The sequence below is a fragment of the Aquila chrysaetos genome, chromosome 17, assembly GCF_900496995.4.
Source record: "Aquila chrysaetos chrysaetos chromosome 17, bAquChr1.4, whole genome shotgun sequence".
NCBI lineage: Eukaryota > Metazoa > Chordata > Aves > Accipitriformes > Accipitridae > Aquila > Aquila chrysaetos.
In genome coordinates, this window is record NC_044020.1 from 10605563 (window position 1) to 10631511 (window position 25949).

The following is a 25949-nucleotide window of genomic DNA, read 5'->3' on the forward strand; positions in this document are numbered from 1 at the left end:
TGTAGCTCATTGTAAGAATCCATAGCGAGTTGCTCTTTTAAGACTTTGTTTGAATTGCAAAACTTGAAAAACAAGTGGAAAAGAAGAAGAAGAAACAAGCATCAGTAAAAAAATGGCCTAGAGTTCATTTGTGATCAAAAAAAGATGCAAAGATGATACTTTATTTCATATATCAGCTCCCTATAAGCTTTTCACTCCGGCTGGCATAGGAAACCAGTTAAGATCTTGGATTATAGGAGGGAAACTATGGAAGTTCTTACGCTGTCAGTATAGTGAGTAAATAATTTCTCCTATTCATTTCAGGATTAGGGGTGGTAATATGTGAGAAGAAACTACCCTGAACATGGAAGGTTCTCTAACTTCCTCACTGAATTTGTGGAGGTTCTTAGCTAAAAGTTGTCTCTTCTATTGAATTTAATGGAAACAACTGGGAAAATTAATTGGAGTAAGGGACAGCAAAGCTTTCTCCAGCAACAACAGTTCTAAAACCTCAATCAGGGTAATTGATGCTCCCCTGCAAGGGCTTCAGACTTCTCCTCACATCCCTCCCCTGTTTATCCATATTGTGAGTAGGGAGCACAGCCTCTGTAGAATGCTGCTACTTCTACTGCCCCTTCTTCTAGAGGGGAAGGCGACTCTCCTCCTCTGCTCCCCTCTGGTGAGACCCCACCTGCAGTACTGCGTCCAGCTCTGGGGCCCCCAACATAAGAAGGACATGGAGCTGTTGGAGCGAGTCCAGAGGAGGGCCACCGAGATGATCAGAGGGCTGGAGCACCTCTCCTATGAGGAAAGGCTGAGAGAGTTGGGGTTGTTCAGCCCGGAGAAGAGAAGGCTCCGGGGACACCTTAGAGCAGCCTTCCAGCACCTAAAGGGGACCTACAAGGAAGACGGAGAGGGACTTTTTACAAGGGCATGTAGTGACAGGACAAGGGGTAATGGCTTTAATCAAAAGAGGGTAGATTTAGATTAGGTGTAAGGAAGAAGTTCTTCACTGTGAGGGTGGTGAGGCAGTGGATCAGGTTGCCCAGAGAAATTGTGGATGCCCCATCCCTGGAAGTGTTCCAGGTCAGGTTGGATGGGACCTTGAGCAACCTGGTCTAGTGGAAGGTGTCCCTGCCCATGGCAGAGGGGGTTGGAACTAGGTGATCTTTAAAGGCCCTTCCAACCCAAACCATTCCATGATTCTATGGATTTCTATGATTCTACAGAATCTAGAATTCTATGATTCTACAGGCATAAGTGTGAAAATGAGAGCACTGGTGTCCATTGGGTCTGATAACAAAAAAAAAATAGAATACGGACCTTTTTTCATCTGACTTTGCCAACTCCTGGACTGATTTCCGAAGAGCCCATAAAGCAGGGAATGTGGACAGATCCTTGGTAACCTAATGGAAAAAATTACTAGCACATCCACTCAGGTGTGGCAGCTTGTGTGGGGTGAGAATTTCGCTATTAGAAGAATCTGTATTCTGTAGCTAAAAAAAATCCATGTTCATCTGAATAGCTGACATATGCATTTGAGATTGGTGTTTTCTTTGTTCTATTTTGTTCTAGCATTGCCGTATCAGCAAATGGATTGGATAGTGAGGTAAACTGGAAGCCATAAAAATAACTGAAGCTGGTATAGCACTTACCACTAGTCCAGATCCTTCATTCTGTATGATGGCTTGTGTACGCAAAAGAGAAATAAATGAAGAAGAGATGTTCAGTACCAACAAGTTCTTCCTTTTGCATTAGTGCAGCTGTGCTTGATGGTTTTTTTTCTGTATCCGTTATTGGTAGTCAGTGGGGGGGAATCATTATGAGCAACTGTAAAGCTAGCTGTTAATTGAAATCTAAGTTTAATTTAAGAAGAAAAAAAAAACCCTCAAAATAGGCATAGGAAAGAGATAAAATTTCATGGGAGTTACTTAATATGATACATGTAAGAGAATCTGAAGCATAGTTAAAAATATGCATGAATGGCAACCACTAAGTCCAGGCTTGTGTCTGCTGAGCTGTGTTTTTTTGAGGTGGACTGTACTGCAGACGTGATTGTTGAGGGCAGTCTGTGCCTTGGCTTCCTCAGATTTGCTTGTACTGAAGGGTTCCTGTCAGATGACTTGTATGAACTTAATTATCTAGTGTATTATAAAGTGGGAAAAATACAAATTTTCTAGAGCACTGGGATCCTGAAGTAATTTCAATCCTCTTTTTAAATCTCAATTAAAATCAATAATAATTAGGATCCAGGGCATTTTAAAATGTCACTCGTGATAATCAATGTGGTAGACAAAGACTGCCATGAGAAGTTTAAAAGCTAAGCCTTACTTTGTTCATTATCTAGGTCTGAACCGGTGTTTTCAGCTCCAAATTCATGAACCTCTGGTGCTCAAGCTAACAAAAAAAACGGGGGGGGGGGGGGGGGGGGGGGGAAATGGTGATATCCCAATACCCAGTCTCTGATACTATCATATATATATATATATATGCATAAGTTTAATCTTAATCTTTCAAAAGAACATTTAGAAGTTAGTTAGTCTTGGACTTCACCCTGTGTGATTGATTTCCAAAGAATATTTATTTTAGTGATGCATTTTAATATCTTAATCCCCAGTTGCCCTATGACTTGTAGAGGTCCTAACAAAATATAGTTCAGTCAAATATGAAGACCACCAATATCTTGGCAGATACTCAGAGTAGAAACTGATTAAAAGTACTGGGACTTCCTATTCCTTACTAACCAAGAAGACACTGTCTACAAAACTGTCAACAAACATCAGATGCCACAAGTAGTACCAAATTAAATTAAAAAGATAAAATCATCAGAGTTGTTTAAAGGATTCTGAAAGAACTTGTGCTTTAACTCAACCTGAGGACCATGGGAACTCCTAGTCTTTGGTGGCACTCTGTGACAGTCAGTTCTCTCCACCAGGAAGAGAGTTAAATGGTGTCTATGGACTAGTGCAGGGTAACTACTAATTTTATTTCTAGCCCTTTGATCTTACAATGAGTGACTCATAAATGTCTTTGATATAGACAAGAGTGTTTATTTGAAATAATACCTATTCTAGTCTACTGTAAAATTTATCTATTGAAATAGTGCACAGAGCAACATGAGTATTGTTCAACAATAAGAAAATCAGACATTTCAGGGCAGCAGAAGCCACATTTTTTCCAGGTATAGGTCACAGGTGTCAGAAAATGCCTGCATAAACAGTGGAGTGGTAGAAAGCCTTTTCCCAATCCTAAAACTATCCCTTACCACTTCAAACTGAGTAGTCAGTACACAGGTTACAGCACTCCAGTAACTTCAATACATCTGCCCTTTGGACAGTCTGCTGTGCAGAGTGTAAAGATTCCCTTTAGTTGTTGTCCAAGTATTTATTTTTGCATTAAGGCATCTTGCTTATTCATTGCATGGTCAAAAACACTGGGTTTGATTGCAGGGGATTTTCCAAGCTCTTTTTCAGTATAACTTCAGTACGCGGTGTTCAGAAAGGAAAGAAAAAGGACTGAGCATAAGCCTCAAATGGTTGCCATTTTGTTAAACACTGATGCTTTTCTCTGCTCTTCAAAAAAGTGCAGTAGAGTAACCACCATATGGAGTTTTGCAAGTATTTTGAGCAACACTTCTTTTAAAGTATTTAAGTCATGGTAAATAGTCCTGTCTGTATTCTTGTTTATCATTTGAGCTCAACCAAACCTTTGAGTGTCTATCCAATTTCTCTTCAAAAAGAAATAGAATATTCAAGTTCATATTCCATCTTGCCAAAATTATTTTTTCCCTATTCACCTACACAAGTCCTCTCTCTGAAGAAGGAAGAATTAGTCCTTTTGATGAGCTGCCCACTGTGTTTTATGATCAAACCCATCTTCAACACCTCTATCAACATAGGCCTTAAACTTCGAAGCACTGGATGTGGGGGAACTATACTTCCTTTTCAAACAAAAGAGTGAGATCTCTTTGACATATGGATATGAGGAACAACAATCAGACTCCGAATTCAGAAAGTAATGCTAGTAACAGAAGCTGTGCTTAGACCGGATTTCAGATATGACAAAAAATGTAAAATATAGAGAGCACTTGCCACTTTAACAAATGAGTGAAAGAATTACACTTCATTTGTTCAAGTTTTATTTATATTTTCTGAAACAGAAAAGTGAGTTTGTTAATGTACTCTGTGGCCCAAAATTCTGCGCTCTGTGTGGCAAAGTAAGGGGTTGGGCTAAGGAGATGTCAAATAGCTGTATTTATCCTGTGGACTGAATGAGCTAAATCATTTTGAAATCCTGAGAAATCTGAAATCCTGACAAGCATGAAATTTACCCACAGTGTATGTTCAAGTGTATGCTTATCAATCTATTAATTCTCAGAACAGAATCCCAGCAAAATGACTGAACATGTGAATTGATCAACGTACGGAAAAATCAATATTTTATTAACAGTGCAAGAGAGAATTCAAAGCTATTTTAAAACTGCATTCTTCAATATAAATTCTGAAATGCAGGGAAAAAAAAAAACCAACAAAAACCTTGAAGCATGTGATTAAGTCCATCTTTACTCAAGAAAGATCTGAAGTACTTATTTCAATTTAGACAGAGTATTAACCCAAAGGAAGTCAATAAAACTGTTCATATACACAGCTGAAAAATGTGAACAAGAAGCCCCAGTCTGTCTCATAACTATAAGTAATGTATTTGTCATCTACACAGCAATCATTATTTTAGTATGTATCATTTAAAAATACATCATGCTTGCCTTCTGATGCTAGAACAGCTGTACCATAAATCCAGCAGTTCTCAAACAAATTTTGTACTCTCAGGGTAGCTGTAGGTTTGACAGATAAAATATTAAAGCTGAGATATTAAAAATAAGCTTTTTAGTAGTAGTCAAAAAAAGTCCTTTGAGTTCACATGAGCATGCTTGAGAGTGGCTGCCTTACAGAAGTGACTTCCTTACATGCTCCTTACAAGCTCATATTTAAAAGTCCTGAGTTGTTCTTAATATGCAATTTTCTTTGGGCTTTTTGGGGGGGTCTATTTAAAATCTTAGAAAAACAGGAACAATTTAGAACATAACTAACATCTCAACAACTAAACTTTTGTGATATTTGGATAATTATATAATTGTGAGAAAAGAAAAAAATAAGAACTGAAGGAACCTCTCTTCCTTAGATTACATTTCTCAAATGTTGTACCACCTGAACTGTATAGCAACATCATATTGCATGAATTCACAGCCCATTGTCTCAACATAGAAACCATCTCTTTATGAGGATTATTAAGGTTCATATGGACCTTATCCATCTTTCTGAGTATATTATCCTCCAAAAAGCTGCTGTTAAGCCAGGGAAGTTGTAGGTGCTACTCCTTTACTTTGCTTTTCTTCTAGAACAGAACTACCCCTCAAAGCACAGTAAGAGCAATAAAGCTAGCAACTTTTACAAGTGCATTCATCTTTTCAAAGCACTTAGATAGGATAAACCTTTCGTATGCATACCTTTGTGCAGAAATAAATCTCCTACATGAATTCCAGTGGCTAATAGGCGTGTAAATGTGTGTGATCTAAATATCCTACCAGATTTCTTTCTGTTGGGGATGAGGGAGTCTGAGTTTTTTCAAGAGCAGAACTTGACATTCTACATTCAGCAGACTGGGTGAATTCATTTGTGTGGATTCAACACAAGCATATCAGGAATCCAGAAAGTTTTGGCTCTGCTTTTGTTTTAATTTCTCAGTTTAGTAATTCTAGATCCTGTCACTAAAATATTATCCTGTTGTTATTCTTTCCATATTTTATAGAAATAAGAAATATAGAAATAATTTCCAAAAATTGTTTGTGACCTCTTCAAAAGCATCTGAGGCTGCAAAAGAAGTCTCTCCATGTTAAAAAAAGGAATTCTAAATTTTGCATGATCTGAACGGAACTGTTTGCAGGATGGTCAGATTTCTAATCATTGCTTTTCTTTTTCAGGAAAGCATAGATTTGGGTGAGATCATGTTTTCCCTTTGTTATTTGCCTACTGCTGGGAGAATGACATTAACAGTCATCAAATGTAGGAATCTCAAAGCAATGGATATAACTGGCGCATCAGGTGAATCTACCTCTCTTTTAAAATAACAAGGCAGAGTCTATTCACGAAGGGGACAAATAAGAACTCCTTGGGTTTTGTGTGTTTAACATGGTTGTGAAATGGAAGTAGCAGGAGAATGGGTACAGGCCCTGCTCAGATCTACTGGCTCTCTTTGGTCTGGCAGTCAGCATGTCTGCTCAGAATGCCTACACCTTTCCTTTGCATTGACAGCGCATTGAAAGCAGTGTTTGCCAGGGTCTTGAAAATCTTTCTAATTTTTTGTCTTCTCAATATGACATTCCTACAAGAAAATATTGCTTTTATGCTACACATTTGAATGACTTTGAGTCCAAATGCACACAACTGATTATCTGTTACTCAGATCCATATGTCAAAGTGTCACTGATGTGTGAGGGTCGAAGACTGAAAAAGCGGAAAACGACCACGAAGAAGAACACGCTCAATCCCGTTTATAACGAGGCCATCATCTTTGATATCCCTCCAGAGAATGTGGACCAGGTCAGCCTCTCCATTGCAGTGATGGATTACGATCGGTAAGCACAGTTTGCTTTCTGACCATTAATCTTCAGCGAGAAGTTACCCGATCATTGCAAACGACTGCTTTCCGCCTCCTTGAACTTTCAAGCAGGTTCAGTGTCACAAAAGATAAAGCCTTTGGGTCTTTTCCTGAAGAGGTTTAAAGGTTCCACACCTTTTAGAGCTCAGGCCATTTTGTCTGTGTTATCAATAACTGTGATGAGGAAGAAACACGGCTCAATCTTCTTATGGGCCACTAGCCTTGGCATACATTTCTGTCCCCATCTGGTGGCTGGACTATGTAAAAGCTTTATAAATCAGGTATGTCTCCCAGTTTAAAAAAGACCCTCACACCTCTAATTTCTATTTAAATGGCAGGTATTTGAAATCAAAGGAAATTTGGATGATTAAAAAAGAATTAGATAATTACCTCATTGAATTAAGTCATAATTAATTCTTAGGTTGACTCAATAAGGAAGCTTTGTAACCTTTGGGTTTAGCCCTCACTGATAACATATCTGAGCCTCAATTATCTGTGTCCTCACCTAGAATTGACAGAAAGAGAATTCTGCTGAGTGGCACAAGGAGTGCAGGATAAACTAGACACTGACTGACAGAAACATGCCCGAGCCAAGTCTGCTTCATTCAAGTGCTATTAGTAATGAGCTCCTGAGATTGCAGGGCAAATAAACAGTGAAAGTCCAATTTAGTAAAACGAATCTTCAAATTGTTTTTCCTTGCCATCAGATTTCTGATCATCCTCCAACTTCTGTCAGGAAGACTTTCTCAGTCAGATGTGAAAGGGGCACTGTGATGCCATTAGGGGCAGAAGAGCACAGCAACTTGCATACTTCCAGTCCTCTTTAGCTGCTCCTTTCAAAGCATTTGCTAAGAGGAAGTTAGGAAACATTATTCTAAGGTACATACAGGCAACATAGAGAAAATTACTTTCTGGAGTCCCTCAGCAAGTCTATGGCACTTCCAGGAGTATGAAGTATTAAGGTATAGCCTATTACAGCTATGCCTCTTGCCTTTCAAATTTTTGACTGAAATTCCAATGACCACAGCAGTTAGAGCTGGGAAATATAGTGTGAAATGATGTCTGAAGGATTTGCAGCAGGAAATGTATTCCCTACCATTTTCCTTCACCTTCCTCTCCCACAAAATTTAAGCATGCTTTTCTTCTAGATCATTTGATGCATTATGGTCCTTTTCTGTCCTTATGTCTTTCGAGTTGTAATGTTTTAATGGCAAGGGTTAAGTTTTCATTGCTATTTTATAACTACTAGAAGCACTCTGATAGTGGCTGGAGGTTTTTGATGCTACCATTACAGAACTTAATATTACTATACTACCACTAAAACTAATATCTGTAATAAATAATGTGAAAACTTTGGGCATGTATTCTGTGCTGCATTAAACCAGTAAACAGAATTATACATCAGATGTTATTAAAACTATTTTTATTAAAAAAAATTCTGCCTCTCTGCAATTCTCAGAGTAGGGCACAATGAGGTCATTGGGGTATGTCGGACAGGAATTGATGCTGAAGGGCTTGGAAGAGATCATTGGAATGAAATGTTGGCTTACCCACGTAAACCAATAACTCACTGGCATCCACTAGTAGAGGTAAGAAGTAGCGACATTTTCTCCTTCTCAGTATATTGAATTTTTTTGTCTCTCTCACACTTAGGTGCTTCTGAGAATCATGAAAATCAGTGCAGCATCTATGGAGCAGCTATAAGATCCTTAACACAACCTAAATCTAGTTGCATGGATTTATTGATTACTTAAATGTGCCATTTCAAAAGTTTCCATGATGTGCTGACAGCATTGTAAGATTAAATTAAGACATTTAAAATTTCCAGAGGTTATGATAAGGAGCTTACATCCACTTAGAAGAGACCATTTGCAAGTATTTCTAAAGCAATCATTTCCTATTCAAAAACCCTTAACATGAACGGTTATGTTGCAAAAAGCATTAATCTGAAACTGGCCTGCTAATTAGGCTAAATTGAGGCAACATACCAGCAGGTACCTTCAGAGTAACTCAAACAGACACTTTTTGGAAGTTTATTCAAATGCATGGGGGATTATACGTACAAGTGCCTGGGCTTGGTCTCTCTTCAACCCGCTGTGGCCACATCTTACCGGTTTTCTGCGTGCAAAATGCTCACAGCTTTGGATTCAGAAAGATGCATATCGAAGCTTCAAGAAGCAGCAGGCCCTGTTCTGGGACACAGAGGACACACTGTTTAGCCCTTCCCAAAAGCAATCTCTGTAGAAAAATGAGTTGCGGTCTGAGGTATCACGGTCCATTAGGTTTCCCCATGGTGTAGCACATGGCTGCACAGCATGTCCAGAGACAGGTAGAAAAAGCCCAAGAGCAAGGCTTCAGTAAAACACCTACAGAAGAGTGTGAGGGCACGGAAACTGAGTCAATGCAGCAGAGAAGCCTCTTTTTAGAGGTTCATGTCTCTCTCTGAATCATGTAAGTTTGGAGACAGAGGTACCATCCCTGATTGGTGAAATAAACCCACTCCTGTGAAATGAGTCAGAAGCATTTTTAGGAGGTCATTTTAGGAACTGTCTTTCCATTATTAGTTCTGCCAGAGACTTTGATCCAGAAAGGGTCTAGATGTGATTTGTGTTCTTTGAGGGAGTCTTTCATCCTCTGAAATGAGTGTGATGCACAGCCAGATATGATGACATTTGTAAAACTAACACTTTTCTTGCAGTTACCTGGCCGAGCAACCAGTTTTGATAGCCAGGGATCTTGTTCATCACCAAAACCACCGCTTACGCCCTAGGGAACAAGAGTGGATTCATCGTGTTCAGTGTCCAAAGCTCCCTTGTAGCTCACATCAACATAAACAGAAGGTTTGGCTTCCGCAGATGAACTGTATCCATATTTTTTTATTAAAATACATTTTTCCTATTCTAAGTCTTATATTACAGTTTATAATAATTTCTTAATGTATGAATGAAGTTGACTTGAGCCAAATATAACCCTTCCTCATACGAATTCATTCACCTGTTTTCTCGCTGGCCTATGTCCAGTGTCATATCCAAGCAGTGTTTTGATATGACCTATATCTTTGCATAGACAAAGAAATCAGAAAAAAAATCCCTTAAGCAATTCAAAACCACTGCAGCTTGTAACACCTAATTCTTTTGAGGGAGAACAATTAGTCATATATAGCTCATGTAGTAAATTTCTTCTAAATTGCACTAAATCCTGTATGACTTCTCAAGGTAACACTTCAAACTGAATGTTGCATGAAAAAACAACTGTTGTCATGTTTCGAGTGTTTGGAAAATCAGTTCATTCCTTGGGCAGGGAGGAAGGGCTGATCAAAAGCCCACCGAAGCCGATGAGAAAGACCCTACCGGCTTCACTGGGTTTTAGTTCAGCCTTTATGGAACAGGTCTTACAACTGGATCTATGCAGTTATAATCTTCCAGCAATCAAGATGCCTGCTGCCCCTGCAAGAACTCGTTAGCCTGTCCAGCAAAACAACCAGGCAGTGCGCCCGGGCAGGTGGCTGTACTCAGCGGCCGTTTTGCTTCAGCTGCCCACCGGCTGATGAAGAGCTAGCTCGGATGTCTCTGCGTGGCACTGACCAGCGCACGTACGGGTATCGTTGTGGGAAGCTAATGTGTCTGCAATGAGTTGTGTGGAAGTTGATGCAGCTCCACAGAGATGTAGGTGTCTCCTGATGAGGTGCATCCAGCCTCTTTGGAGCAGCCCATTTGCTGCTGGCATCATGCAGTCCTTACTTGGTCTTTACGCAGGTCAAACTGTAGATAAGAGAATGCTCTGAAGTAAAGGGATTGATTTAACGCATTTTAGCTCTTCAAAAAATTGGCCAAAACTGCAGCTACACACCACATTTTTCTGATTCTTGATTTAATGTGACGGTATTAGATTTCTCTGAAGTTATTTTGAGTAAGTGCATAGCTCAAGTGGAATAGTTTCTGGTCCCTGGCTGGATGTCTCTAGAATTATATGCTAAATATGAATTTGAGACATGTTTTGTGTCAATATATGGAGAGAGAAATTGAAATGTAGCAATTTTATAAACTCATTTATCAGAATACACAGTGACAGCAAATGCAAAAAGTATTGGCTGAAGTGAGCTGCTTTAAAAACTGGAAGAGACCTACATATTATTTTGTGGATTTAGCTCTTTTTAACGCTGCAGTTTACCTCAATCAGATAGTTAGTTTCGTCTTTTCTTTTTTCGTGGTTTTTTTTTTTTCTTTCTGCAAAGACCATGGCAAAGACTGCATGATTGGGACTGAGATTTTGAAAGCTGAACTGCAACTAGAAAAAAGTTGAGGTGATGGCTCTGTTTGTATCTTTGTCATGTATAAAGAAAACTGAGAAGATAGTATTTTCCAAAACAGAAGAAAAGTGTCATACACGAGAAAAATGTCAGTGGAAGATTGGTTTACGATAAGGGAAGAATTTGTGAGAATTAATCAGTTATGAAGGGAAAAGGCAGGTTAGACAGCCTTCTGAAGAACCATTTTAGCTTGGTTAGTTTGGGCTGGTGACACAGAATACATTTATGAAGATCCAGTCCCTCCATTCCACGAACTAATCTCTGAGACAGTGAAATATGCCTTGAAGTGTCTTAACTGCTCCAGGAAAGTTAGGAATGCTGGGCTTAACGTTGCGGGTGTTTCTAAGGCAAAAAAAGAGGCAGGTTTTATGCCTTGCCTTCTGTGCCTACAAACATAGCAAGCAAGCAAACAAATAAATAAATCTTTCAGAGATTCTTTACAAATTTAAAAAAAAAAAAAAAAGGCTCCAGCCCAAGTTTTCGAATGTCTGTTCCAGATTGCTATTCATGGCATCTAGACAGACATAGTTTTTCCCAGAGAGGGTTGGTAATGCTGTACACTGATCCTCCCTGCTCAAGATTGTATTTTCATCACCATAAATACAGAGCAGCCTTGCAGAATTTCATTCCTCTGTTTGCTCTGGGTGAGTAATTTTTTAAACAGGAGAACAATCTCTCCTCTGTGGTTTTTTTTTCCTCCCATCATTGTTCTCACCACGAGATTCTGTGGCCTAGATCATTTTCATCATGATTTTGCAAGGTTGATGTAGAAACAGAGATAGATATATGTATGTGGAGATTGAAAAACTATTTTGTGTATACATTTATCTTAATATAAATTATATTAGCGGTGGCCTTTGTGGCCTAGAAAATACTTTTTGTAATGTGGTACTGTAACAGTTAACTAAATATTCTTTGCACTTTTTTGCACCTAATATCCAAAAAGCTAACAATTTCACAATCAAATGTAGCATAAGTGTTCAGCAATGAGCGACATCTTTTTAAATATTTCATTGTTCTCTATGAGTATCCTGTATGTTTCATCATAAGTAGTAAGGTATTTCAAGATTCATTTTCTCAGATTTAAATTGTTGTCAAACACCAAAGGAATAATAGCTCAGTTTGTGCCCTCTTGTTGTGTTATTTTTGTTATTGTTAATAACATAGTGAATGACTTCTGTGTCTAAACTTGATTTATGGGTGCTCTGCATCTAGGAGAAATCAGTCTGCAAAATTATTAGGACATCTAACTTCGAAAATGATCCCCTAATTAATTATTTTTAGTCCCTTGTCAGTAATTAATAGAATTTATGCAAAAGATTATATTTTTTAGGTTTTTTCTACTGCTTTCTTAGCTCTCTCACAAGACTGGGTATTTATTTAGTATAACCAACCCATTGGCTTTAGAGCCTGGTTCACAAGTTACTCTCTCAGCATACTCACAGAAGCACCGAGTAAAAGCTTAGCACAGTTTTATGCAATGAATATGTTGCTTTAGATATCTCTTTATTAAGAAATTTAAAATATTTTAATTTGGAGAAGTTACAAACTCCATGCTCCCATCCTGAATATTGTTTTGTTGTTTATCCATATTTCTGCCATATCGCAAACATTAGCCTAATTTGAGCAAAATCGAATCTGGCAAATGGTTGGTATAAAATATATTGTAGTAATTTTACAACAGTTTGAAAAACTCACATTCCTAAAAGCCTGAGTTATTTTTATTGAAATGATTTACTGGGAGCAGTAACAGTACTTAATAAGAATCATATTTTGCACTGCAGAGCTTTTTTATACATTCACAAGAGTAAACCACAGAACTGTACAGAAAAAGTACATGATGGATTAAGTGGTTCCAGGGGAGCTGTTAAATTTTTGTATTTATTTTCAATAATGCACTGTAAAGTGAAAAAGCCCACATACAAATGTATCTAATGAGCCATTCCAGTCTTTTGGGTAAATATTGTTTTCAAGCAATTGTTTCCCTTCCCCACATTAAATAAGTTTTCAGGGACCATTAGATTTGCTCTAAGCAACCATAAAATTGTTATTAGGTCTATGCAAAATGTTAAGTAGGACCCTGAACCACAGGTAGGTTTAGGATTCTAGTGGCACTGCAGACAGTAGCATAGGTGAGCATATGCTCAATAAGATCTAAGGCACGTATTGTACTCCACGATCTCAATGTCAGATCACTGTATTGTATAATTTTGCTGATAGCACCCTTCCCCTCGCTCTCCCAGCAAGTAACCGTCTCTTTCCCCAGCACCTTTGTCTGGATTAGGCTTCGGTTCAAGCAGTAGAGACCTGACCCTTACTCTTGTCTGCAGTGCTGAAAGCTGACTCCTGGCCTTATGAAAGTAGTAATATGAAACCTGTGGGGTCTTGACCAAAAGGTGTAGCATAGCTACATCGCTCATTTTCATTCTACAAAGAGCTGTCAGAGAAGTAACTTCCCTTCTCCACAGTCCCTTATGATCATCAGACATTTAGAAATCAGTAATCCTGTTGGGTCTTTTGCTTCTAGCAAGCACTAAAAGAGCAATATACATATCTCAGGGATATGTATATTGGTCAGGGACAGAGAAAGTGGCCAGAACCAGTAAGATAAAACAAAACTTAGTTTATCAGGACAAAAGCTCCCCTGCAGAATTTCTTCTTCAATATACGGAATTGTTTTGACTTCTTATGTTTAAGTAATGAAACTATACATATTTCTTAAAGAATCACAACCCCATTCAATATTCTTGAAGAAAATTTTGAGCAAACATGAAATGTTTTCACTGGGTTGTTTTTTTCCAAGGGAAAAAGCAATTACTTTCCAATCTCTTTCTATGGATGCATTTTTTGAGCAATATTAAGAAAACTTTAAGTTTCCAAAAAAGACTTATTTGATCCATCCATTTCTCCTATTTCTCAGTTTTTTAATTGGCTTCCGTGTAATCCTTTTGAAAGTTTTTAACATGATGATGCACAACAAATACATGGTAGTGTAGTTCCAAGATTATTTTGCTATATCTTTTTAATCAATTAACTGCTTGTATCTTATAAACTTTTATATGTACTAACTTTTTATTACACTCCATTAATTTAACAAGCTTTATACATCTGAAATAATTTGACTGTATTTTTAAAGTGTGTAAACATTTAAAAGAAGGGTGAATAACTATTTTAGAACTCAGTAAGAGAGTTCTTCTCCTGCTGAAAATGCCAACTTTTTCAGAGATCCATAAATGTGCCTGTAAAATTTGAAAACCAACTTATTAGAGCATGCAAAAACCTAGATTTGCACATACTAGTATTTGCACTTGCAAAATGTATAATCATTATTATTTAGCACTTCTATTACAACAGAACATCCGCACCTAATCAGAAATATGTTTCAGTTTGTGATAAATACTGGACAAATCTGTACTGACTGACAGTTCCTTGACCTGAAAAGTTCATATGACTTTATTTCTACAAATGAACATGCTTGAAAATTCTGTAGGTGTTAAAATATGACTTATATGTTAATTAGACAGTGAGGTGACTTCTGGACAAAGCTCGTATAATATGTTAGACCATCCAAAATACAGATAAAATATAGTAGATATGACAGGAATATTAATGCATGTTTTGATGGAAAGTTTCCTCTCTCATTCACACCACAGCTGAGACTCAGTTTAACCCTTTGCTCAAGATTCACTTTCACTTAGCCTCTGGGGCTTGCCAGTCTAAACTGAGCTCTCTGGTGTCAGAAAATAGCTAAATCACAGCACAGAGCAGACTACAGAGCTAAGAAAGACAAAGGAAAATGTGGCAGTAGATGCCCAGCTATTCAGTGCAACTGCAAACACTCTGAAATGAAAAGCCTCCTTTCAAAACTGATAATCATTACAATATTCATATCACTTGTCCTTTCTTTCTGTACTGTAAAGCAGGAAGAAAACGGGGTGTTCCTGAAGAAGAGTCAGCATTAGGCATAGGAGTTAATTGAGGTGCTGATCACAGCCATTTGCCATTTCCAAGGCAAATAATACCTTAACTTCAAAAAGTGTCTTTTGTGTACTCGTCCAAATGAATAAATATCTCCTGCCCAATTCCCCTTTTCCTCAGCCCCAGCTGGAAACTGGCAGGTTTTTAACAGCATGCAGGAAACCAAGAGCTGGAACTCTAAGAGAAGGTGAAGCTGCAGGTGGGATTTAAATATCACGGAGGAATCTGGCCAGGAAAATGGAACTAACACCTTCAATCTTGTGCTCAGTGCTAGGGGATGCTTGATGATAGCAAGTGCTCAGGGCTGTGATTTTATGTTTTATCTGATAGTACCTCTACAATGTTGCTGTTGCTGGGAAACCTCTTCTTTACTGGCTCAGAAAGGAGAATGCCTCTGGAAGGGCACAAAGCGTGTTAAATTTGCAGAACAGGAAAAATCAATTAAAGCTTTGCACTGTACTGTCATGAGGACTATTCACTTTGTTGATACGAAGGACAAGCACTGGTGCCTTACTGATCCAAGGGAGGGACATTTTGTACAGTACTCTGTATTGCTAAGCCCGTGTTGGTGAACTGTGTTAGCACTAGTGGAGACATTGTCAAAATATAACTAATAAATATAAATACAGGTTTTACAGGTTTATCAGAGTACCAAAGCTTTCTCCAGTGGGAAAGACACACTGACTCCCTGACACATAAGTCAAGACTGTGCTCTGGAAGTTAGATCTGCAGGAAGTCACATAGCTGCAGTGATGAAAGTGAAGCTGCTCTGTAATAATTTATGAATACAATATGTTGACTTGGTTATTGGTCTTGAATTAGGTGAGTTCAATAAGTAGGCTGTAGGGAAAAAAGGAACAGGCAGAAAACATTTGATAAGGGAGTGCCTCTTAGAAGAAAGTGAGATTTACAAAACGTTAATGTCCATCCTGGTGGCCTGGGAGATTCTACCGACGCTACAACCAATCTGAAAAATGCATCTCATCTAAAATGGTGAAAACCCAAGCAGGCATAGGAAAAAAAGCATAGGAAAGATCAAGAGTTCTGTTTCAGAACAGACAAGAGTTATGTCTGAGCAGGCTGGGATGCAAGGTGTTGCTACAGTTTACAGAGAAATTAGGCTGGGTTACTCTCCCATTAATGGATGGGAAAGCTTAAGGCAGGCTAGATATGCATATAGACTGTTATTTTCAAATCCATTTATCTGAAATATTTAAGTTTACATATTTAAGATTAAGTATTTAAATAACATTCTGTTTTTAATGAAGTGGAGTATTCACAGACTACCTGAAAGAAAAGCAAATCCATTCAGACTGGGTTACCACAATTACTACAGACAGACACAGACAGTATGCCAGAGCATAATTACGGGAGAATTGTGAAATCCTGCCTCTCCCCTGGACAGGTGAAGTCAGGAAGCCTGACATGAAAAGAGAACTGAAGACAGACCAAGGCAAGGATGAGGCTACAGCTATTTCATGACAACTTCAGAGATCCCGATCCCAGAGGATTCTCAGTGCAAAGAGCACTGGTAGTTGCTCATGGCACATCCTCCCCCTCCAGTGTTTCTCCTGCAGCACAACTGAGGCAAAAAAGGCATATTGCCAGCATGTGCTCAGACGCATTCCTCTCTAGATGCTGTAATAGCCTCCCATTTATTCGCACCTGGCATAAGTTTGAAAATCTCCAATAGGTGAAAAATAATTTTTATATAATGTCACCTCTTCACATTTTTAAAGCTTCTGACAATCAGTACTTGAATTACCAGGAGGAAACACCTCTGAAAATGCTGCTGTGATACACAAGGTACTGGTTTTGTTTTCAAGTCAAGCCTAAAGTAATGTCACACAACGGTGGACGAGTCATTGTGCTGTTGCAGGTGCTAATTCTCGAATGACTCACAAAACTGAAGTCATAATTATGGTGTATTTCTCACTTAATATCCCACAGGTCTTTGTGTGTGAACACGGTCCTGGAACTGATGTTTCAGACAAATCCCATCCCCTCCTGTTCTTCCCATTCATGGAGGTTCAGCTGAATAATGAATTCTTATTCCTTTGTCCAAAATTGTCGCATAGTACTGGGTGTACTGTGATTGTTTCACCCTGGGAGTGGCTGCCTCTTACTGAAAATCAGAGTGATCAATAGAGGACCATTACTTCCCTCACCACGGTTTTCTGAGGCTTAATTGCATAATAATAGTTATGAGGGAAATGACTGCATAGTTGAACAAGGCATAGAATTGCCAGCTGTAATTATTTTTGGCAAATGGGTATGTGTGGATGGGTGTGTCTTTCTTCTTTAGGTAAATGGAGATTTGGCTACCACAGAAAATGAAAAAGGAGATTACGTAGACTCTCCAAAGAGCACTTTACACGCTTATATTTATTTCTTTCAAGCTTTATGTAGTATAAGTGTTTAATGATCTTAATTATCCTTATAGCAAAAGAACTTGATTCATTTATTTAAAGCTACAACCTTTTCAGTTCTTAGTCCACCAAGGTAACTTTGGGCCAGAGAATCAAAATCACTAATGAAAAAGTATAGCTTTATCTTAGCCAGCAGCTGAATCTGCACAGCTAGACCTTTTCTGTATTACTCTGAAGGGAAGCCTGGCACTATTGCACTTTAGCTACTTGCCAGTAGCAGACAGACAATTGTAGGTCGTAGCCAGGTTTCAGAGAAGCTCTGCGGATTAACCTCTAAAATCTTGGGTCTGATTCTGCATGCCCTCCAGAAACAGGACAGCCTGTGAAGTCAGAGAGCAGTCCTACCTAAAGAGGGCTTGATAATAAGAAATCTGTTCTGGGAAAAGAGATTTCAAATTATTCCAAGGCATCTTTTAGAGATTTTTGCCTTGTTTTCTGTACTGTTGTTAAAAAATTGAATTTTTCTTAAGACAAAACTTTATAATTTAATCTCTAGCAGGGCAAAAAGTGGTACTAAAGTACCAATCTACTCATGCACTGAAAATAATATTAATGCAAAAAAAAAATTTTAAAAAGTCTTTTAGCAAAAATATCTGTGGCAGCAAAATATAAAGATGCTGACGAAAAGACATTTTTCTTTTTCTGTGATTTTTTTTTCTTTTTTTAAATAGAATTAGAATACTTCACCTCCCTTTTTTGGGCTATCTCAAGAAAAACACAAAATGGTAAATGTATCTAATGTAGCTTTGATATTTATTGAAATAATATAGCACAAAAAAGTGATTCATTTCAGCCTTTTAAGGTGTAGTTTTAACAATACACATTTATATATTTTGCATTACTACAAAAGCTTACCAAAATCTATTCACTACCTTATTTCCAATATACAAGATTTATAACACGCTTTCAAAAGGATCTTTCTTTTAGGTCTCTCACTTGCTACTTTATATGGCAATTGTTCTTGTGTTAATTAAAATGAAAATATTTTTTTTAATATCATGGCAATAGACCATTAAATATATCCAGCAGAATTACTCTGTAGGCCTTTTTAATATGTCATTTCATTTCAAAGCACAGCATTACGTACTTGACCAGCCCACCACTGAAATCGAGCAGGAGCACTGCTGTGGATTTCAGTTGGCTTTGCACCAGGTTGCATGTGATGATGTATCGTAGCATCTTATGAAATGAGCCCAGTAAGGAGTCCCAAGGCAAGCAGAATGAATTCTCTTATGTACATCATGGATGTTTGTGGCTTGCTGACAATTCGGACTATATTAAAAGTCTTCAGTGTATCTCTAGGGTATGACCTATTATTGCAAATGCTGATTTTACTAATATCAGTAAGAAATATGAGCCTCAGCTGCCTGATTTGGTAAATAAAAATGTCTGGTCTCTGTAGTCAGGCACAGAAGTCAGAGATATTTTTACTGAATTTTTCCTTTTTAATAGTGGCCTACAGTTTTCCACATGATTCCATCCTGCTATTGAAGCTCAGAGGGTGTGTGTATAGAGTAAACCTTTAATATGTAACATTTAGATAGTCCTGTTGCACATAAGATGTAAAGCACTTCTTTTCACTCTATATTTCTATGGAAAAATATTGAACAAAATTTACTTTTGTTAAATAAATACAAAACTATTTCTCAAGAAAAGGAAAAAACTATAGATTTATATTTCATATTGTTTCTTGTTTCTTTTTCTTCCAAGTGTGAGTCTAAATTCTTTCTATTCTTCTCTGTTTAGGTGAGTAGTCTCAGTAGGATACATTGGACTTAAATGCACATGTCTAAGGATGGGATATAGCTAGTTCTCTACCCTACAAGTAGGCACTCTTGGTGTCCTGATTTGGAGACGCACTTCTGACTTGTGCTTTCTCCCCTTTCTGGTGGAGATCATGAGGGCCTTTGTTCAGCAAACCATGCGAAATTTTTTTAAAATGTGACCTGCTAATCGGGTCCCTGTGAAGCCACGATGGCTTGGGCACACACCCTGAGCAGAGCAGCCGCTCAGGTGCTTTGCTGGCTAGGAATGATGTGGGGAGTCTCACAGCTGGTCTATGCTAAAAGCACATCTCAGCACCCTCCACGCTAGCCCGGATGAGAGCGGGCAAAGCCAAATTGCATTTCTTCATTGTCCTGCTCTTGCCCAGTCCTCACCACCTTAGGCAGCAGGACAGCAGCGCTGGCTCCTCTGCGTGCCAGCCAGACGCTCCTCTAGCCACTGCAAAACTTCTCCTTTCTTCTCATGAGCTTGTAGTCCGCACTGTGTTCAAGCCGACTGGCTTCAGTGCGCTCCTCATGAGAACTGAAGCGGGGGGAGTAGAAGATAGAAATTAGCCACATCTTTTCTTTAGCACGGAACATTATGTTTTTCTAGTATATGCTTGTTTGTGGGGAAGGCATTCTCCAGAGTGTATGCTTCAAAAGGTAGGAAGTTATATTGGAGTTCCTGGCCACAGGAAACATTGACAGCTGAAAAAAAAAAAAAAACAAACAATCAAAACCACTCAATATTTAATCACTTACTATTTTGAAATATTAAAAGAAAGCACCCAATACAATGCCTGTCAGAATAAGCATCTTTGCTGGTACAATGTGGGGTTCTGGATTAGGCCCTAACTGGCCCAAACTCTAACAGAACTCCCTACCTTTAAAATAATCTTTATGATTAGATCAGAAATGTTGCCAAGTCTATGTAGCTTACAAAGAACTGCAGAGTTCTTCTAAGATTTTGTCTCTTCTTGCTATGTGGTGTTGGCTGACCAAGATCTAATATTAAATACCTGACTGTTTTAGTACCCTTTATTCAGTGTTCATGATGTGACTTTTTAAATGAAGTCTGTGATTTGATACCTAGCCATTGTTCAAGTCAATATCCTTGGCTTCTGCGTTATAGAGACAAGAAAACAAAACTTTTTGAACTTGTGTTACTGGCTTTTTGTATGCGCTAAATGGCCATTTGTGAAACTTGACAGCATAAAATTGTACTACTGATAGTAAATGGGGTTTTTTTGCACTAGCCTTTGAGAGCTGTAACACATTTCAGTATTTTTACAATGTATTCTCTAGAAAGTGTGAATCTATTTGTCAGTTCTGAAAAAAATATGTAACAATGAAACCTCAAAAGATGTTATGAAGTGTACAGTTTGTGATAATTTTATATTAAAAAAGACAAGAAAAAGAACTCATTTGAAATAATTTTATTCTAATTGTTTCATATGTATTTTGAACAAGAAATAAAGTGATTAAAATTATTCATTTTTTTGTCTTTCTTACAAAAGCAAACCGTTCAAAAGTAAATAGAGATCAGTGGGTTATAATTGCAGAAATCATCTTTTCCTATTTATGCTCTCCCTTTTCCATGCCCACATTCCTTGTGCACCTACAGTGTATTCCCATTGACTTGATGCCTTAAGATCAAGTCGAAAACAGAAAAATCAGTTCATTTGCATTTCCATGGGTGGAAAGAGCAGCCTTCTGAACCTTTTGGCCCCAGGTTGAGCACCCCTGCCTATATCCAAGTATCATTACAAAATGTTTTCTTCTCATGAATCTGTCGTTTTAAAATTCTACACCATGAAGAGGTGTAGGACATTTTTGCCACTAGCTTTGTGGGGTTGAAGAAAGAATGTCTTTGAATGAAAACAATTAAATCAAGCACCTCCATTATTAACTAGTACTTTGTGTAATGCTTTTCACATTATCTTCCATTTCCTGCTATTTTTTCTGATATTGTTTACTGTAATCTTCAAAATCATTAGACCATATTTTAAATAATGGGTTAATTATTCAATTTCAGATTATTAAAGTATTTAAGATTATTGAAGTATTTCACTTCAGAGACATATGCCTACTTTCCAACTTTCTTGCTCCTAGTTGCCTAATCATTTAGGTCAAACAGATAAGAACTTTACCACCATGAAAAGGAAAAAAAGCCAGATTTGGATAGGGCTTAATTTATGTTTAAATTGAATTGGTGCTAATGACAACAGCTTATGAAGCAATGATGATCCAGTGTACACAGGGTCAAGCATGTCAAATACTTTGTTGGCACTTAGCAGGACAGTACTGTTTAAAGAGGAAACCTAAGGTGCAAGTGTTCTGTTTCAGCTGGATGTGATCTTTTTTCATTCTACCAGCTGCTTAATTCCATCTGATAAAAAATTTGAAAAAACACCACTGTAGTATATCTGCAGCACTGGAGAATATTGTCTGGAGAAAAATAGTATCCAAGTTCAACATATATGCAATTGCCCCTTGGCAGGCTTTTGTAATTCTCCTGAAGTGAAATTAGATATATAGTATTGAGGTTCCAATCCTGTTTCTGATCTCTGCTGGCTGAACATTAATCTATCCAAAGTCAAATTTCTGCTAAGATATTAAAGGCAATTCTGTTCTTCGCTTCAATTCGGGACTTGGTTTACATCTGTGATTGAAAGATTCAGTTTTCTTTGACAAACTGCTTGTCTTTATCTAGCAAGGGTAATGTCATTCCAGTTTGCCTTTGCTTTTAATCCTCATATTTCCTCTTTAATATATAAAATACTCATTTTCATTAGAGGGATGGGTTCTGATGATTATGAGTAGTATAGTTTATTTTGGAAAATTAGCTGTAATTCACATAGAAGCAATGCCAACTTCTCTAAGATTTCATTGCGGTCTGTGCAATATAATTTCCTCTTAAAGTCCTAATCCTTCCACTTCAATCATTCCTGAATGTTTCTGCATTCCTTACAGTAATCGAATTTACTAGCCCACAGAGGAGCTGGAGAACATGCAACTTAAAATGGTGCAGAAGCCAGGAGGCAAACCAGGAGCAATTTGTCAGGAAAAGAGAAGAAAGGAGGGCAAGCAAAGCTCTGAGAGATTTAGCCTTTCTCTTAGTTCTGCTCCACTCAAGAAGCAAGCAGTGGCCGTTCTCCAGGGCAGTGTGGTAGCTTCTTCTCAGCTCCCCAGTGCAGGCTGCGTGGGGAGGGGGGTCAGACTGGTGGTACAGGTGTCTCCCCTTCTGCAGCGCCACGTGCCCAGCCTGGCCCCAGCGTGGGGCTCGGGCTGTGCTGCACAGTGGGACGCTTTGCCCCTACCCCTCTCCTGCAAGTGAAAGGGCTCATGATGCACCATGATACGACTTTTCCAGACTTCCGTGTGTTTTCAGACAACCTTGTGGTTTGGGGGAGACTTTTGGTGGCTGTCGCCTCCCTTTCCAGCTTGCCTCAGAAATACACTGCAACAGTTACATCCTATTGACTTCAGGAGAGGAGAATGGCTCCTGTAAAAAGTCACACTCTTCTACCCTTTAGCCCAGTGAAAAATAAACATGATATAATTTCACAGATTATTAAATATTCTTACATGCAGAGAAGAGCACTCTGTCTCAGCCAATGCACACTACTACCACAACATTAAAAGTGATGCAGAGAAAATCTGGGATTAGAACTGAATTCACATCTCCTATCTTCTAGGCCACAAAACTACCATTTCTTTAGATGAACGTGAACTTTGCATGGAATATATGAGAGTCTCCCAAAGGAAAAGCTGTTATGCATATAGAGGCAGAAAACGAATTTAAAAAAAAAAAATATATATATGTATAGTGCCCTCTTATCCTGCTAAGACACATTGGTTCAGATAAGGAAACAGAAATATTATTTTCTCATAATATTGCCTACTATGTCATTCTGAAAGTTGAATAAAAGCCCTCCTGCTGCTACTGTTGTAGATAACAGAATCTGTTGTTTAACTCAAATGACAGACGCATGTATTTTTAGAACAAAAGGTTCTGCATTAACTCCATTCTCTGCGCTGCTTGTATGCAGCTCAGTTGATCACAATGGTGGTTACAGTCATACAAAACAGATTATTTTAAAAGCTTTAAGTCTATGGCAGTGTAAAGACAGAAATCTTTACCACTTGTCATGTTCTGAAGGTGGTATTTTAGGAGCAGTGCAAGTGCTCTGATTTGCACATGCACCGATTTTGCTTAATGTGCCCACCATGCTTAACTTGCTCAATTACTCTCCCCTTCAGAATTTTAACATGCAGCAATCACAGCTTAAGCTCTTCTGCTGAAGTGGTGAGCATACTCTCTGCTGCTCAGGTGCTTTTTTGCCTTCTCCAGCATATATTTTTTATGTCCTTAGGCTTCACACTACACCTTTTCAAAAAACAGCAGTTCTTTTTGTGTCAGTGTCATACATCCCATGGAGTAGTGCATTTCCAGTTAAGATGACCAGCCACAGTTTCCCATTTCAATTTCTGTCAGTTTTCAAAATAAATTCTCTTTGCTCTAATGCTGCTTCTCAAGGAAAATGGTGAAGAAAATTGCTTTGCTCCAAAGAGTAAGTGAGATTGACAAGAGTTTCTTGCCTGTCCCAACTGTAACAGAATTTCAAACAGAGCCTTTGAGGATCAAAATTTTCTTTGGAGTGACTGAAGAAGACTTTGTGTAAGGTTGGCTCTTACGAAGCACTCACTGCGAGTCAAGAATCAAGTCACGATCTGAGATTTTACATGTTAAATACCATATGTGATGTTATATAAAACCAAATTATTTGTAAAGTCTTTGCAATAGTGGGATTGGGTAGACATGTTTTATGCAAAGCTGATTGTGTTTCACTCATTGAATATTAATTTTGTCAATAGTACAAAAAAATCCTAAAGATACTGAAATATGATAATGGTTTTGTACTTAAATATAGATGAAACTAACAGAAGTATGGCTCATTTAGATTTTATTTAACTTAGAATTTACATTTGGGAATTCTTGACATTTGAGCTCTTCATCTCTGAGATGAACTGTTGATCAGTTCTTTATTCCTAAAACCTGATAAAATCAATCCACTAAGGTTAAAGGTTGAAAATTGAACCCGGCACACAAGCATACAACAGTGGCAAGCATCAGAAAAAATATTCCCTCCTCTTCTTCCCAAGCTCCATGAAATCAGTTATGTATTCAAAATGACCACCCACTGCAATAACATGGGGTTCGTTCTCATTGTCTCACAAACATTTTCACTGGCAGCAGAAACTGGTTCACATGCTTTAGCTGTGGCACAACTGCTCCTTAATGAGATCAGCATAACCATAAATTCAACCACCATTCAGGATGTTTCAGAGAAGCAGCCTTTGGGGTGAGACAGAAGAAAGAATTCCAAGATAGATAAGAAGAAGAAAACAAAATGTATTGTCAAACTACACAATATTTGGTTGCTCTCAGCGGACTCCCATTAGTTCCCTTGGCCTGATTTTAAAGTGACTTCACATAAATATTTCTAGCAGAAAAACAAATGTCAGGCAGGCAGATAGAACCATTTATCTGAGTAGCAGTAGAGCCTGGTTTCTAATTCTTTCAAATGAGAGAAGGAAAGCTGTCTGACGCTACCCATCCATAGTGCCACATGGGGTCTTAGCTAGCTGATTGTGATAACCTGCCTACAGTGTGGTAATACAAGCTAATTTTGGTATCCATTTTATTGCATAAAGAACTCACAAGCTCATATAAACTCTGATTGTCTTCCAAGTGCAGTGAATTACGTGTAATTTTGACTGACACTGTTGTCTGGTAATATTTATCTGAGTGCTTGCCTGCTAGTAATAATTGCATTTAAATATTTACATTGAGTTCTAATTGAATTTGGATATTTAAGTTATATTATGCAGACAAATACAGCCTGCATACTCAAGTAAAATGATATCAAGCATAGCTTTCAGAAATCTAATTGAAAATCTGTAAGTAATGTTTTAAAAGTGCATGCTGCATGAATGACTGTGTAAGCATATTATGAAATTAAATTCTTTTAAAGTGTTTATTTTTTTCTCCTGCCTCAGGAATAGTACATGTGGCTAGGAAGCTTACATCTAGATTCTTTCCTGTTTACCAATGAATATGAATTTCTTTGTTGTTTCAGCTAGAGACCCTACTACAGCAAGCTGTGGGATTGTACTGGAAGGAACTATGGTATTGTTCCCTTTCAGGCACGTCACCCAAAAGCCTTCTGCATTCAATCAGGTCCTTTCCTTCACCCATCATGGTTGATATTTAGGTGACTGGACGGAGGCTCACTTCTCTCCCCAGGGGCAGAACTTACAAAATCCAGGATCAGCCTGGGGAAGTAAGTGTAATCTGTGACATTTCACTGTCTTCATGGCTTCTCTTTTTGCTTCACGAAGGAAAGCACATGTGGCACTCTCCTCAATCCAGGTCATTTCCATTTGAAATGATACTTCAAAAAAGGCAAAGCTTAGCCCTTTTCCTGTCTTCTCTACCTCCCTACCTGCATGAGCAGGAAGAACATGACATGAAACCCCCACTTTCCCCCGAATGACTGCAGCCCTGACATACAGCACTTGTAGAAGGTAGTGTGGGATGCTGGTCTATCTTCCTCTACTGTGTAAGCAAGACCATGTCCTTTCCTCAAAGCAACTGGCTACACCCAACTCCTCTATTCCACGCAAAAGCAGAGTCCCACCAGCACATCCCAGAAGCACGTTGTCTCCCACCAACATAATTTTCAGTTGCAAGGGTGACTATCTGCCTTGCCCATCAGTATCTGCTCTTGTTAAACGACACTTCCAACCTAACAAGAATGACAAGGAGTC

The 25949-nt window shown here is 38.3% G+C and overlaps 1 protein-coding gene across 3 annotated transcripts in view; it reads left to right on the forward strand.

Annotated features, from left to right (window-relative positions):
• Window positions 1-20564, forward strand: part of SYT10 (synaptotagmin 10) — a 47340-nt gene extending 26776 nt beyond the window's left edge. Inside the window, exons 4-7 of one of the 3 annotated variants that reach the window (XM_030041147.1) lie at window positions 5957-6077; window positions 6439-6610; window positions 8093-8222; window positions 9332-9538. In XM_030041147.1, the coding sequence (XP_029897007.1) occupies window positions 5957-6077; window positions 6439-6610; window positions 8093-8222; window positions 9332-9403 (495 nt within the window). In that variant the 3' untranslated portion in view covers window positions 9404-9538. Of the gene's footprint in view, window positions 1-5956; window positions 6078-6438; window positions 6611-8092; window positions 8223-9331; window positions 11258-19095 lie in introns of those variants that run through there. The other 2 variants (XM_030041148.1, XM_030041146.1) reach the window with 2 other exon arrangements.
• Window positions 20565-25949: the final 5385 nt, after the last annotated feature.